We start from the raw sequence: 16,655 nt of genomic DNA on the forward strand, positions 1-16,655 counted from the left end.
TTTTTCACAGACGGTCTTGAAATCAGCAATTGGTGCTGAAAGACTGACCATTTCATATACACATGTATATACAAAAACTATTCTATTATATATTCTAATATATTCTATATTCTAGTCTATTCTAAATAATAAAAAAAAATTGTATATTAAAACTCATTACAGCAAAACACATTGCTAGTCTGATATATTTACAGTTTGTATATGGTACATGATGTGTTGATATTATTAAATGCATTTCTGAAGTCATTAACACATTATATAATGACAGCTATAATTCATTTACATTGAAATATGAAGGTTTTTTGCTTTCATGTAATAATATTACATAATATAAAACTATATTACATGTAATAATATAATATGATATTAATTAAATTCATATATCTTAAGAATATTAAAACTCATTATAACAAAGAAGATTACTGGTACATTATTTTAAAATGTGTATATGGTTCATTTTTATATAAAATAGTTTTCTTTAAGCCATCCCACACATAATTGTAGATCTTTACATTAAAATATTAATGTAAAAAATATTAGTGTTTTTCTCTGCCACACATTAAAAAAAGTAAAAGTGATGGTGGCTTTGTTAGTATTACTATATAACAATATTTACTTTTACAATATTTCTCATAAATGTGACTATATCTTGCAATTGCAAATTTTCTTTATGACTTTATATCACCTTTGCCTATATATATATATATATATATATATATATATATATATATATATATATATATATATATATATATATATATATATATAGTGACTTAATTTGTTTAAATATCACAATATACCTTTATATTGCACAGTGTAACTTCATTTTTATTTAGAAATTTTATTTCACACTTTGGAAATAGCTTTCTTTTTTATGTATCTATGTATGTTTATTTATTTATTTAAAACATCAACACTTTGAGGCAAGTCAGAGACTTGTTTTAAACTGGTGTGTTGTTGTAATGGTATTTAGATTGTATGTGTTTGTCTTTGATGGTAGTGTGGTGATGAATGGCTTTGAACGAGTTCTATGCTGTTACCAAATGGAAATCATCTTAAATCAGAGTGTGAATGGATTAGCATTGAGCTCCTGCAGTCAGCCCTCTGGGAGCAAATGCAAGTCATTACCGCACAGTTACAACTCAAAATTATTCCTGGATGGTCTTAGTGACGTGATTACAGGGTGAAGAGAGAGACCGCGCGTCCATTAGAGTGAGAGTCACTAGCGTCAGTGTCACCATCTTCATTTCAACCATACAATTATCTGTTCGCCAAGTCCCTGAACTGTGACCAATAGCAGTGTGCAAAATGCACTGCATTTATTGCGGATGTTAATCACTGTACTTGTTTTGTGATTCTTTTCTAATAAATTTTAGTGTAATTCCACTGGTAAACTCAACTGAAGCGGTTGCGCTAAAAACTGATGTGGGGTTTCCATCTGGCCATTCACTTGTACTGATGGACGTGGTCAGGTACTTGTGATTACAGCTTGTCATTCAAGTAGTTAAATGAACAGTTGATTAATAATATAAATTGTTACAATTCAATCATTTAATTGCTGTAATCAGCAGACCTGCTAATTACTGGTGGGCTGCAGTATACAACGTGTTCAGGGCTGGTGACAGAGCAGAACTTTTTCTGACATGATTTTGAAGTCCACTAATTAGATCAGGCTGCTAAAGGGCAGACCCGCTATGATTTTCAATTAGGGTTGCATTAAAAAAACAAGGTGTAATGTCACAGAGATACTGTAGTGTCCAGAGCTGACTGGAGGTGACATGAATTCACCATAATGAGATTCATCCCACCCACGCTATGAGTTTACTCACTGACCAGCCTGCAGTAACAGCACAAATTATCTCAAACTAAAACCTGCTGTTTCAACACTTGCAACCAGTGCTCAATTTGAGCCGGATCCTGTTTCGGAAAATGTCAGATTTTTGTGTTCCCGTATTTGTTTTTAAAGATCCGGCATTAACAAGTACATTAGATCGTGACAGTGCATGCGTGCATACGAGACAGAGCGATTGTGGGTTTATGTAGATGTATTTGGAGCATGATTTGTAGATGTATTGGTCCTCAACATGTTATTGACCAATCAGCTTTCTTAAGTTCAAAATCACTTTCATTGATTGGTTCTACTGCTTAATCCACTCTCTCCAATCTTTTGTGAGCAGTGGAACGTTTGGAGAGAGTGTAATAATGTCAGAAACACCAGAAATAATACCAGATAAAGTGAAATATTATAATGTATAAACATTATAAACACTATGATAGTGTTCCCCTCACTCCAAAACAGATCATTTAAATGTATCGCTATGCAGAACAGATCAAGAATGAAAAAAAATGTAAAGCTAAAGAAACCAAAACAAAGCGAAACTGAAAGTACCGTTGGGGGCTCGCGTAGGTTTGCAATGACACTAATGGGGCTTTTCCATTGCATGGTACGGCACGGTACGGTTCACTTTTGGGGGGTTTTCCACTGGGTACAGTACCTGGTACCTGGTACTTTTTTTAGTACCACCTTAGTTGAGGTTCCAAGCGAACCGTACCATTAACAAAATGTGACATGTAAACTCTGCTGATCATTGATTGGCCGGAGAGAATCGTCCTTACGTGCGTCACTGAACTTGCGACACAAACACAACAGAACCACTAGATTTAAATCAGCACAGCCAGCGAAGGATCGAATGCAACTGTTTTGAACGAGCACAGCTTTTTTAACAACCAAGACATGGCTGTTTCGTTGTCTGTTAAGGAAGTACTGACGTTCGTCTTGTTTATAGCAGACGATAGCAGTGAGAGCTTGATGGGGCAACGCGGAATGAGAAAGTTTTTCAGGAGTCCCAGTAGTAGAGGTGGCGCAACTATAATGACATGTGAATAATCCCGCACACAAAAAAGTTTTTTTCAATTAAAATTGTATTTTTGTAAAAAATAAAAAAAATAATGTCTAGGCAAAATTTGCGTATATCTACAAAACTAATTGCAATCAATCAAGATAAACATTTCTTTCATGACAAGAAACTTTCCAGTCAAGTGTACCCGAACACAAATACACATGGCTGTTTTTTTTGTAAAATATTCATGCATATACTTTAAATAGTAACTATATTGCATTATACTGATTGTGTGTTTAAATGCATTTTATATTTTGGCTAATGATGAATTAATAAGAATACAAGCATGGTTTCATTTATTATATTTATTAAAAAAACAACAACATATGATTGTCATTATGTTTAGGTTACTAAGCATTATTAAATGTATTTATTCAGCAAACATCACCACAATGCAATTATACCTAGATGGACTTCAATATTTGGTTCTATAATTTCTTAATTTTCTTGCATGTAATCTAAGTTGTTTGTCCTCACCTTGAATGTAGCACCTCCGGTTGTTTCGTCAGTTTTATTAGAGCTATTGTACAATGTCTGACCTGCTCACAGCATCTGTGGAACATGTTAAACATCAGGAAAGGTCTGCGCAGCAGGAGAGGGTTATCATTATTAGCAATTAGTCTACAAGGTTAATTAAAGCACACAAAATCACCTCTTAGCAGGAGCAGGAAATAGTGTACTTGAACGAAAGCCAGCAAGTGTAATTTCGCAAAGTGTTTGATGAGGTTGTTGTGCGTTTGTGTGTGTGGCTGTCTTTCGGTTAATGGAATCAGACGGTCTTGTTCGGACGTGCCCATGTTCATCTCTTTTGGTCATCATAGTGAACTTCTACATTGCAGATATTGCGTTTTGTAACACAAGCAACAGCTACAGTTTTGTCCGCACCATACCTTCCCTTAGTTTCGCAAAAAATGCTGAGGGATGGTGTTTTTTTTCCGTCTGTGTTCTTTCATTTAGGAAATATGAATTACTTGCCCACTCAAGTGTCTCATCAGATTGGTCTGGCCACGGCCATCGAGGGCTGGTACCAGAACAGCTGACATGGCTAGAAAAGTTGGCTGGTAATCTAGCAGGCCTGCCCACTGGAGCTAACAGATGATTTGATCCCTCGCCACACTTGGCTGTTTTTTCTTTCCATTTTCTTTTTTCCCCATCTCTTTGTGGTGGAGAGGGGCTGGATTGTGATGGAGTGTTCTGCATCCGGCTCCTGTCACTCCAGCCAAGGCTCCGCCCCCACCCACCCGCTCGGCCGAATATTCAAACATCAGCATTCCATTAATCACACTCCATCAGCGGTAATGAGGCTGCTTGCTTTCTCCAGCACAAGACTGAACAGCAACTTGCATTTGAGATTGACACAGTCAAACACAAGGCTTTCTGCATTGATTTTCTTATATTAAAAACCAGCTAATTAAAATAGATTGAGGATGCTTGAAAATATTGTCATTATTTATCCTCATGTCATTCCAGACTGATATGACTTTAATTCTTTTGTAGAAACTTAAACAGATGTTTTGCAAAAATGTGTCTAAATATGAATGTTATGGGACTGTCAAGCGCTAAAGATGACAAAGAAAAAAAAAAATCAAACACATACAAGCACAATAAAAAACAATGTTTATTTAAAATAATTGTTTTTTTTAATAATAATTTTTATTTGGCTATTTTGGGATTGTCAGCACCAGTATGATTAAAAAAAGTATTTGAATACATTTTGTGTAAAATATGTTTTATTTTAATTTAATAAGTGTGTGTGTGTGTGTGTGTGTGTGTGTGTGTGTGTGTGTGTGTGTGTGTGTGTGTGTGTGTGTGTGTGTGTGTGTGTGTGTGTGTGTGTGTGTGTGTGTGTGACCCTAGACCACATAACCAGTCTTAAGTCACCAGTGTATATTTGTAGCAATAGCTATAAATACTTTGTATGGATAAAAATTATAGATTTCTTTATCCCAAAAATCATTAGCATATTAAGTAAAGATCATGTTCCATGAAGATATTTTGTAAATTTCCTACCGTAAATATTTCAAAACATAATTTTGATTAGCAATATGCATTGCTAAGGACTTCGTTTGAATAAATTGGCAATTTTCTCAATATTTAGATTTTTTTGCACCCTCAGATTCCAGATTTTCAAATAGTTGTAATATCTTGACCAAATATTTTCATATCCTAACAAACCATATATCAATGAAAAGCTTATTTATTCAGCTTTCAGGTGATGTATAAATCTCAATTTTGAAAAATGTACACTTAAGTCCAGGGTCACACACACACACACACACACACACACACACACACACACACACACACACACACACACACACACACACACACACACACACACACACACACACACACACACACACACACACACATATATGCATGCATAATTCTATTTATTTATAAATTTTCCTGATTCTATTTATTTATACATTTCCCTGATCACAGTGGACTGGCTCGTTGTGTCAAGAGCTGCTCAGCAATTCTTCAAAAATTCTACTTTTGTGTTCCACAGTTAGCATAGAGCATACAGGTTTAGAATCACATAAGGGTTAGTAAATGACAGAAATATTATTTTTTCTATATACAATCCTTTTAGTTTGTTAAACCAAATGACTAACACTGATATGTGTGCCATTGCAGTAGAGACCAATGGGGAGTCATTCTGATGGAATGATGACTATCCTAGTGTGCTGGTCCACAATCCCCATCCTCTCCTTTATCCAGTGTGGATTCCTTTGCTTAATGGACCCTTGCAATTTGCATCTGTCAGTGAGGAGAATGCCCATGGGTAGAGAGAGAGCGAGAGAGAGTTGCTGCTTTACTTAAGAATGATCTCTGAGGGCTATGAGAGGCCTGACACACTCTACTACCTCTCCAGAGCAGACAGGAGAGAAAGAAAAACAACTCACTGTTAGCGTCTCTGTGTGTGTGTGTGTGTGCGTGTTGAAATAGGATAAGTGAGGCTGTTGAAGAGGTCTAGACAATTGCAGAGAACTCTAGACATTAGAGGGGGATAAAGGGAAAAAATAATAGAGAAGAAGAGCAAGAAAAAGTGTTGACGATCAGGATTACAGGCACAGTGTCAAGTGTAGGAGCCAATCTCTCTTCCTCTCTGTCTTTGAACTGACCTGCCAGCCCACTGGAGGATATTACAACTTTGTTCTTAACATCACTTCCCTTCAGCCAGTCTCTTTAATCGCCCACAAGGAAATCGAAAGCTTAGTTATGAGGAGGAAGAGGAAAACTCAATTTACTTTTACTTAGAAGTATTGGGTAGGCTCTGGTGTTTGGAGTTTATACAGAATTCTCTCTTTCAGTGTTTGTCTGAAATCTGATTGTTGCTGTGCATGCTTGTTGGTGTCTGTTATTGAAGGAGACATATCATTGAAAACAGGATGTAAATGATTTGATATACAGTGTACACAGTCACCAGAGCATCTATTGTTTATATATGTGACCCTGGACCACAAAACCCTTTTCAAAACATTTTTTTTTTTTAAATTGAGATTTATACATAATCTAAAAATGGAATATATAAGCTTTCCATTGATATATGGTTTATTAGGATAGGACAATGCCTGGTCTCAAGAAACAACTGTTTGAAAATCTGGAATCTGATCTAAAAAAAAAAAAAAAAAAAAAAAAAAAAAATTCCCAATATTGAGAAAATCATCTTTAAAGTCATGCAAATGAAGTTCTTAGCAATGCATTACTAATCAAAAATTAAGTTTTGATATATTTACCGTAGGAAATTCACAAAATATCTTCATGGAACATGATCTTTACTTAATATCCTAATGATTTTTACAATAGAAAAAAAAATAGTTTTGACCCATTCAATGTATAACATAACATAAATTAATAAAAAATGTGTGATATATTATGTTTTATATTGTTATATTTTATTATGTTTATTATATATGTATATAAAAGATGTCAAATTGTGAATGTAATATAATGTAATATAATATAATATAATAGATGTATTCCGAATTGTCTGCTGCCATGTATATATTATATTATATTATATTATAACACTTTGCAATACTTTATAATTAATTTCTGCCTATACATTTTTATCTTTTCAGTTTGTATAAAGTAACATCAGTTAATGTAATTCTTCCATGGCTGATGATATTCTGTCATTTTTGATTAAGTAACATTGTCTAATATACAGCTGACTTTTTTACTCAATAAGGAGAGAGAGGAGTTCCATTCCTCCATAGTAATCCTCATAATGTGCAATAAATCTTGGGCATCCTGTCCTTAGATCTGTATTTGGAATTTTCTTCATTGATAAATGTAGGACGTGGTCCATGCCGAGCAGCCGTGCCTTTAGAAGATGGATGGTGTGTGTTCAAGAGAGAGGAGGGGTGGTCATTTCAGAATGTAGATCAGTTTGACAGACTATCTTCCCGCTAACGTTACTAACAGTGAATGAAATGCACCAGGAGATGTTACATTAACCTCGCAAAAAGAAAAAGAAACGCCAGTGGGGGAAAAAAACCTATCGTCATTTGTCTTGTCAGTGACTTCATATTATTTTCTTGCCATTTCCAGTCTATCAGGTTTTTCCTTTTCCTTTTCTGCAGGTCTTTTTCCATGTTACCTATTTCCTCTCATGAATTTCCTCTCTTCTTTATCAGTTCTCTCTCTCTCTTTCTCTCTGCTGTGATAGAGGCCATGGCTCCCATCAGGTTAAACAGATGGGGGCTTCCTGAGCTGGACCCAGAGAGCATGCAGACTAGTGAGCCGTGGGTGTTCGCTGGGGGCGATGTGGTCGGTCTACCACTGTGGAAACAGTCAATGACGGGAAACAGGCCTCCTGGCACATGAACAGATACTGTAGGTATAGCTCTGTGGTAACATTTAATGTTGTCGGGGGTGGTAGCGTTCCGGCACCACGCCGGATTTAAGGATTAGGTTATGGTTATATTGGTCTACGGCGGCGTTTTAGTGCCATGTTAAAAAAATAATAAAAATAATAATAATAGTAATAATAAAAAAGATTGTCTAATGTTTATTTGATGTCTGTTTTTAAAAGCACGGAAGAGAATATGTGCTGTTCTGTTAGACATCGTTTCAGCTATTAAAATAGTTCCGTTTTGTATGTATGGCAAAGTGATTTCGTTTCTGTTTTTATTAATTAAGTTGTAATGGGAAGATTTTTTTATTCGTCAGATATAAATAAGGTATAGGCGCATATATCCATTGGTTTGTGCGGAGAGTGGAAGCTTGCACAATGCAATACAGAGGCGCCAGAGCCGTCACTTGCACTTTTTTTATCCAGTGGAAACGAATTATCCTCAAAACAATACATGCCTTACCGACATCAAATACATAGATGGAGAGATTTAAATTATTGCTTAACGAAATAAAACAAATCAAACCAAAAACTCTTTCATTATATCTGTAAAGATGCATTTCTCGCGTCAAAGTGGAGATTTCTATTAAGGATCTTGCGTCACTGATTTAGAATACACTAGTTTATTCATAAATAATTCAAATATCCCCTTACCCTCCGACACATTCATTGTTATGTACAAGGAATACAAGTTGATGTAGACCAATATAAATTTAAAAATACATCGTTTTAATAAATACAAATCAGCAAAACTGTTTCAAGTGATAGGCATTATTCAATTAAAAGTATCAATGAATAAAACATTATGTTGACCAGGTGGATTATTCATTGAAATCATGGAGAATGACATTTAGTTTTATTTTCATCATGAATGACAGCGCACCGTGTATTTACAGACAAACGAAATCTGCAGAAGTCTCTTTACTGCGGAACTGAACTTAATAAAACAGAAACGAAATAAATGTGTCATACATACAAAACGGAACTGTTTTAAATAGCTGAAACGATATCTAAACGTTTTGCTATGTTCTGTCTATGCAAACAGAACAGCAGTAGGCTACATAGGCTAATAAATCAAGCGCGTCATCGTCACAACCATAGCCTTGTTTCCGCATGGAATAAAGTATTTTATTCTCGGAACATTTCGACTTTATTCTCCGAATTTATTTTTATTATTAATATTATTATTATTTTTTTGCAGAGGTTAGATATTTCGACTTTATTCTCTGAATATTCCGACTTTAATCTCGGAGTTTCGACTTTAATCTCGGAAACTTAGATTTTTTTTTATTAAATAATTTTTTTTTTTTAACATGGCACTATATGTCGTCGTATTGATCTGTCATTTATATCTGAGATGCGCAGGTCAGAGAGCAGCTTTAACGCTCAACGACTCATGAGCCAATCAGAAGTAGTTAAGGGGCGGGCCTCGTGTCTTTGTCAAATAGATTGATACAGGTTAAGGCAATGCTCCATGCGCGAAGGTGTTTACAATTGTGTCTTATATTTCTCAACTCAAAACGTAAGTCATGGCTATGTTTATGAAGCCAGGGGAAGACATTAAAGACATTGATAAAAGCATAAAGAATAAATGGCGCTGGGCTTGGATTGAGGATGTGGGTAGCGACGGAAAGCCCTTTGGAAGCTGGTGTCAAAAACTCCGGGTACCAGGAGCATGCTATTGCACTGTGTGTGCCAGAAAACTAATGTATGGAACTAGCGGGAAAAAAGTACTGTCACGGCACGAATTAGACCCTGTTCACAAAGCAACAGTCAGAGCACTGCAACACACCTCACGTTTGCCGGGGGTGTTAGCAAAGGAAGATTTTCCACCCTCAATGACCGATCGTGTGACCGATTTAAAAATTCGCTTGTGCTCCTTCATTGCTGAGCTTGACCTGTCATTTAATATCGCCCACCCACTCGTCACTTTATGTAAAAAATTAGCGGAGGATAGACCCGCCCTGGCGCATCTGTCTGTCTCCAGGCAGCACGCAAGCTATCTTCTTACACATGGCATCTCGCCAGAGTTTAAAAAACGTCTGTCTGAGAAGCTTAAGAATGCCATGTTTTCAGTCAACATTGACGAGGCCACGGACAAAAGTATGGATAGATTTCTTAATGTACTGGTCCGATTTTATGACGAGGATGCAGGCAGTGTGAAAACACAGCATCTTGCCAGCAAAAAAGTCAATATTGCAAATGCCTCAGCTTTGATGCTGGAACTAAATGACGTCCTGCACTCATATGGGCTAGAGTGGAGGCAGGTCACCAGTATGCTACTAGACAATTGCGCAGTGATGAGGGGGAAGAAGTCGGGGCTTGAGACCCTAGCTAGAAAGGAGAACCCCAATCTGTTGGACATTTCGGGAGACACTGTCCATATGGTGTCAAATGCGGCTAAGGCTCTCATGAGCCCATTTCAATCAGAGGTGGAAGATTTTTGCTCTGATGTTTTATTATGACATAGAGAAGTCCCCCAAGCAGAAGGAGATTTTTTGCACAATTTCAGAGTTTACTCCATCTCACCCCCAAGAGCTTGATAAGGCCCATTAGTAAACGATTCATTCAGATGCTTGAAGTCTGCAGTAGAATGAATGAACTCCTGGATGTACTCGTGTTGCACTACTATCATGTCATGGACGCAAATGAGGAACACAAATACAGGTAGGCCTAATAAAACTCTTTTAATAATAACAGGTGTAACAAGTGTGTATTTAATGTCTGTTATTTAGTTTAGTTATTTTTAGCTCATTATGGAATGTACAGGAGGCCTAATGATGCAACATCTTTTAAGATATTTTTTAAATGGTTACTGTAGGTGTTAGGAAAATAGCAAATTAGCAGCATATTAAGGTAATAGGCTATATAGTTACATAAACGTGTGTGTGTGTGTGCGTGTGTGTGTGTACTACAGAAGGCTTCTTAATCAGGTGTTTGAGCGGCATGACCTCACAACTGAGGAAAGGGCCAGGATAGTAGTTCTTCAGAAAGAACAGGCAGCAGCGTCCCGGACGGGAACACAAGTTAACCAAGACCGAAAAGATCGGATCTCTGTGGTCATTTCAGAGTTCGAAAGAGTAAAAGTCATGATTGACTTATACAGAGGTATCTTTTGTATGACTAGGCAAACTAAATGCAACTTAAAATGTTGTATTTGTTAAATATTTTTTGTGTTTGAAGTCCACTAGCACCTGATCTAACAAATGACCTAAGTCATGATGCAATGAAACAGTCAGGTCTTTTCTACAGCAACAATAACCAAATTAATGAGAATATGATCAACATTTAAGTACGATATTGTGAAGAACTATGTAACAAGGTATCAGTTTCCTATAATTTACTCCTGTAACATGAAAGTGAGTAGCATATTCAAAAGCCATCTCTGTAGTCTCATTAGTCTAATCTAATTTTTATTTATCAGAGGATGCAAGACCTAGACTTGATACCTAGAAACATATGTCACCTCAGAGGCTATACAGAAGCTTGATTTTTTTTTTTTTCCATTGTGTCAGAAAGAAAAATGTATTGTTATACAGTTATCTTGGAATATATCAAAAAGTAATTCCCTCTATTATATGTATGACAAGTGTTCTGATCCAATTAATGTTTTGCTGGAAATAAATTTAGTTGTATTATTATTTAGTTACAGTATATATTGTATTTTAAATACATAATCATACTTTTGTTCATTTAATTGCTCAAATTGAATTATTTGTTGTTTTTTATATTTGCAGGGGTCCTTCTGACATTTCAGAGATTTGTCAAAGAGCTTCAACATGAAAAGCCAATGGTGCATTTGTTGCATGTGGAAATGGTGGCCCTTGTTAGAGAGCTCCTGAGCAAATTTATGAGACCAAAGGCTATTCCACTGAGTCACAAGGAGATTCTCAAGGTTGATGTACGGAGCAGGGATTTGCAACTGTCAAACCAGAGGCTCTCTGTTGGACAATTCTGCTACAATGCAATGAACAAAGCTCGTGTGGAGAGGAAGGTATGGGTTGGACATATCTATGACTCTCTCAGAGAAGGGTATATGAGGTCAGCAGAGTTTCTGCTAAAAAACCTTCCCCTGGATAACATCATATTAACATCACTCTCTGCTCTGACGCCATCTCTAATTCAATCCGATGCAGTTGTTGGAGCATTCACTACATTAGGAGAGGCCTTGCCAAATGTTGTCCCTCCAGAAGAGATCGGTCAACTGGTTGAAGAATGCCGGGCCTACCAGATGGATGCGGACATGCTTCTTCGTGTACCAAACTACATCGAAGGGGACTGTCGAGTTGATGTAGACTGGTGGAGCCATGTTGCTTCTTTGAAAAATGCAGAGAGAGGTGTGAAGTATCCCACCCTGTGCAAACTTGTTAAAGCGCTTCTGTCCATTTTTACAGGCCCCTTGGTGGAAGGATCATTCAATTTAATGGATGATATCCTAGAGTCTGACAGGTGCTCCATGAATGTGGAAACATACGAGAGCCTCGCAGTGATCAAGTCCACACTTAAGGCAAGGAACTGGACAGCCTCAACTATGAACATTGACCAGCCTTTAAGGCGATCCTGCCTTTCCTCATTCCAAAACTACCAATTACATTTAAAGAAAAAGAAAGAGACTGCACAGGCACTAAAGAAGAAAAGGCTTAGTGAGGCAGCAAGGATTCTGTCCTCAAAGGAGGCAAACAAATTGTCTCAACAGGCCCGAAAAACCAAAAGGCCAGCAATATCCTCCTCTGCACAAACCTCCACCTCCTCTGCACAAGCCTCTACCACCTCTGCTCAACAGGCCCTCCTGAAAAAGAGAAGACTACCCCAACCCTCCTCTGCGCAAGCCTCCACTTCCTCTGCACAAGCCTCCATTTCCTCTGCTCAACAGTCCCTCCTGAAAATGAGAAGACCACCCCAACCCTCCTCTGCACAAGCCTCCACTTCCTCTGCACAAGCCTCCACCACCTCTGCTCAACAGGCCATCCTGAAAAAAAGACCACCCAAACCCTCCTCTGCACAAGCCTCCATTTCCTCTGCTCAACAGTCCCTCCTGAAAATGAGAAGACCACCCCAACCCCTCCTCTGCACAAGCCTCCACTTCCTCTGCACAAGCCTCCATTTCCTCTGCTCAACAGTCCCTCCTGAAAATGAGAAGACCACCACAACCCTCCTCTACACAAGCCTCCATTTCCTCTGCTCAACAGTCCCTCCTGAAAATGAGAAGACCACCACAACCCTCCTCTACACAAGCCTCCACCACCTCTGCTCAACAGGCCCTGGAAAAAAGAATACCACCCCAATCCTCCTCTGTACAAGCCTCCAGTTCCTCTGCACAAGCCTCCACCACCTCTGCTCAAAAGCCCTGGAAAAAAGCATACCACCCCAATCCTCCTCTGTACAAGCCTCCAGTTCCTCTGCACAAGCCTCCACCACCTCTGCTCAAAAGGCCCTTGAAAAAAGAAGACCACCCCAATCCTCCTCTGCACAAGTCTCCACATCATCTGCACCATCACATTTTTTTGTCCTCTCTTATCAATCCAAAGCATCATCAACCATGTTAAAAAGGAAAGGTTCCGAGGACCAAAAACAATGTTCATCAAAAAGGAAGAAATGAAGGGAGGGAGACATGTTTTCCACACTGTCTTTTACAGTTATTTATTTTGGTTTTTCAGTTGTTTTTCAGTGGTCACCATTTGCATGTTTTGAAAAAAAAAAACTACGTTCAGAAAGGAAGAAATGAAGGGAAGGAGAAATGTTTTTGTTAATCCCATACCGTCTTTTATAGTATATTCATTTTTTATAGTTTTTCAGTTGAATGGTGCATATTTTGCAATTAAATTTGTTAAAGAAAAATGAATGTGTGTCCTTTTCATGTCTTTTAGGTAATCAATTCCTGTGTACTTTGGAGTACTATTATTGCCACTTACTGACCTGTCTTGGTATGACTGTAGCATCTGCAGCATTTACTTCCAGTGATTGTACTAAGATGGGCTAATAAGGTCAATGTAGGCACTGAACATATTGAGAAGAAAATGCTGTGTTTTCTTGAATAATACTGAGGGCATAATGCAAATATGAAAATATCTAAAAAAGAGCCACTTGTCAATAATGATGATCAGGGTTATACATACTTAGGCTGTTTATATATTTGGGCCCAGGGGCCAACAAGTTGTGTTAAAAGTGCGTCGCATACATAGTACCCTCTCGGGGGGCAAGGAAAAAAAGTTCAGGCTCAGGAATTTTTTTTCACTATCAGCCCTGAATACTTACAGGTGCTTTTCTTTCTTGCTTTCTTTTCTAGAGAAGTTCAAAAACGATTCAGGAATAATGTTAAAGGGATAGTTCACCCAAAAATGAAAACCGCCATCATTCACTCACCCATATGTTGCACCATATCCGTGTGGGGATGTTTTGCACAATATCTGAGCTGCTATGTTCTATATAGTAAAAGAAACCCCTGCTATTCAGACCATTAAACTCCAAAAGAAAGACCACAAAAGCATTATAAAAGCATCCATGTGACTATTGCACTATAATGCAAGTCATGCATATTTGTGTGATGAAAACAAATCTTCCTTTACACTGTGGCTCTTGAATATCATTCGCACTTGTATTCAAATGTGCTGTAATTGGGCATGAGACGCACACAAACCAATGACGTTTGACGTTATTGATGTCCCGTGATGCATCTTGCACACTAGTGCAAAAGAGATTTGAAAGAAATCAGAATCAGAAATTCTGATTCTGATTCTGATTTCTTTCACATCTCATTTGCACGGTGTGCAAGATGCATTACGGTTGGAAAAATGGACAAAATGTCTTCCTTCCATGTTGGTGCTATAGAAACATGAAAGATGCAAGTAACTTTTGTCAATGTATCTTTTTATCATGTGAGACAGAATATTCAGCAGAATCAAAATCAACTGGAAAATTAGCAGTTTATTAATAGATGTATTTACTTATTTATTTAGTTATTTATTTATTTAATAATAATAATAATAATAATAATAATAATAATAATAATAATAATAATAATGTTCATATTTATAATTGTATTAATAACATTTATTATGCTTAATAATATTTGTTATTTACGTATGCTTGTATTTAATAGTAATAATAATAATAGTACATTTACATTTGTTTGTTTATTAAATAAATGTTTAATCATATGTTTATTTTGCATTATTTTCTTATTTATTTATTGAGGATTTTTTTTTTTTAAATAATCTACTGAAAACTAGAATTTGATTGATTGGAATTTAAAAACAATTTATTAATAGATTTATTTACTTATATAATGATTAATTATTATTATTTAATTAATAATATTTATTGTTATTATTTATTTATGCTTGTATTCAATAATAGCAATAACAATAACAAATAATACTTTTATGTTTGTTTGTTTGTTTGGTAAAAGTTTATTTATTTATTGATTTATATTGAGAATTTTTTTATTGACTCTTTATGTATATCAGCATGTTAGAACGCTTTTTTTTTTTTGAGAAAGGTTTTCAGCAAATAATGACTTTTTAGTGTATGAGATGAAAGGAGCTGTAGAATACCATTTTATGGTGCTTTTTTGTTATTTTTAGAGCTTGATAGCCCCATATTTAATTTTTATATGGAAAAAGAGCCCTGCTTTTGTATACCACATATAAGTCAATTGGTTTTGGAAGGACATGAGGGTGTGTAGATGATGACAGGGCCAAAAAAGCTTAAAGATGAGGTTATACAAGCTGCACACATAATAATTATGAAATAATTACGGAAAATGCCATTTATAATACTCTAAGATGGAGTGTATCATCACTCTGCAGGACTTTGCCATCCCTGCTGTGAGATGTCATGTCAGCTGCCCAAATGACAATATTGTGACACCGTAAACACACACACACAAGTTCATTTTTGCGACACATGCACATTTGAAAACACTTGCTTTTTGTGCTGATGAGACCGAAACAGATGTTGCCCTGATTATGTCCCGTGTTAAGATCACAAAACCCAATGGAAAAGGAGGATTTGGAGAGCTGATTAATTATGTAGATGAGAGCTTTACATGGTCTCCACAAAGAATGAGCTGTGACACCGCTGGATACAAAAGCCTCTCAATATGAGTATGTTTATGAGTAATCAGAGCACAATAAGGAATAAATTAGCATTATAGCGGGCGGTAGGACAATGGTATTCCTGTGGCTTCACGTGGCACAACCGCACGCCGGGCCACACAGCGAGAACGCCGTTCCGCGCAGGATTATTCCGTAAATCTCACCTCAGAGGCACCGGCGATACCAGCTTGTTCGGCTTAATTAGTTTGCTACTAGCAAAGTAACTGTGGAGAGTGATGAAGGGAGGTCAGGGAGGGAGAGAGAGCACTTAGGATTGTCCCGTTAGCTGAGCCAGATCAGCCTGGGCTCCTGAGAGGGGCTTATAGAGGCCCCCTGCCTGTCAAACACACACACGCACACAGGCTGAGACCCTGCAGAGACATCAGTGGCTGTTCACGCTGCTAAAGCCATCAAACCCGTACACCAACAAAACCATCAGAATCCAGGCAGAAATGAAGAAGCCGTGACATGTATTATGTAATTATGAAGATATATGTGACAAAACACTGACTGCTTGCATGACTGTATGACAGTTTATTCATGGGCAGATATGAAAGGAGGTTGTGCCTTGAGTGTTTTGCATCACAGATGACTGTAAAGTCAACATGAAATCAAAAATTGATGAATTAAAAAAATTGCCCATGGTTACGATCTTAATACACATTCCTGGACTTATTTTGTATGATTATAAGTGCATGTTTTTCTGATGTAAAAAAAAAAAAAAAAAAAAAAAAAAAAAAAAAAAAAAGGGATATCAGTTTCCAATAAATAAAATCTCTTCCTACTATGTTAAAA

At 36.9% G+C, this 16,655-nt stretch overlaps 1 protein-coding gene across 1 annotated transcript in view; it reads left to right on the forward strand.

Annotated features, from left to right (window-relative positions):
* The window catches only part of dpyda.1 (dihydropyrimidine dehydrogenase a, tandem duplicate 1), a 167,202-nt gene that overhangs the window by 52,808 nt on the left and 97,739 nt on the right, over positions 1 to 16,655 (forward strand). The window contains 4 exon segments of the mRNA XM_042752217.1: positions 3,858 to 3,924; positions 7,547 to 7,647; positions 11,502 to 12,883; positions 12,954 to 13,237. Coding sequence (XP_042608151.1) covers positions 3,858 to 3,924; positions 7,547 to 7,647; positions 11,502 to 12,883; positions 12,954 to 13,237 — 1,834 coding nt within the window.

Source organism: Cyprinus carpio, chromosome B24 (assembly GCF_018340385.1).
Source record: "Cyprinus carpio isolate SPL01 chromosome B24, ASM1834038v1, whole genome shotgun sequence".
In the NCBI taxonomy this organism is placed as follows: domain Eukaryota; kingdom Metazoa; phylum Chordata; class Actinopteri; order Cypriniformes; family Cyprinidae; genus Cyprinus; species Cyprinus carpio.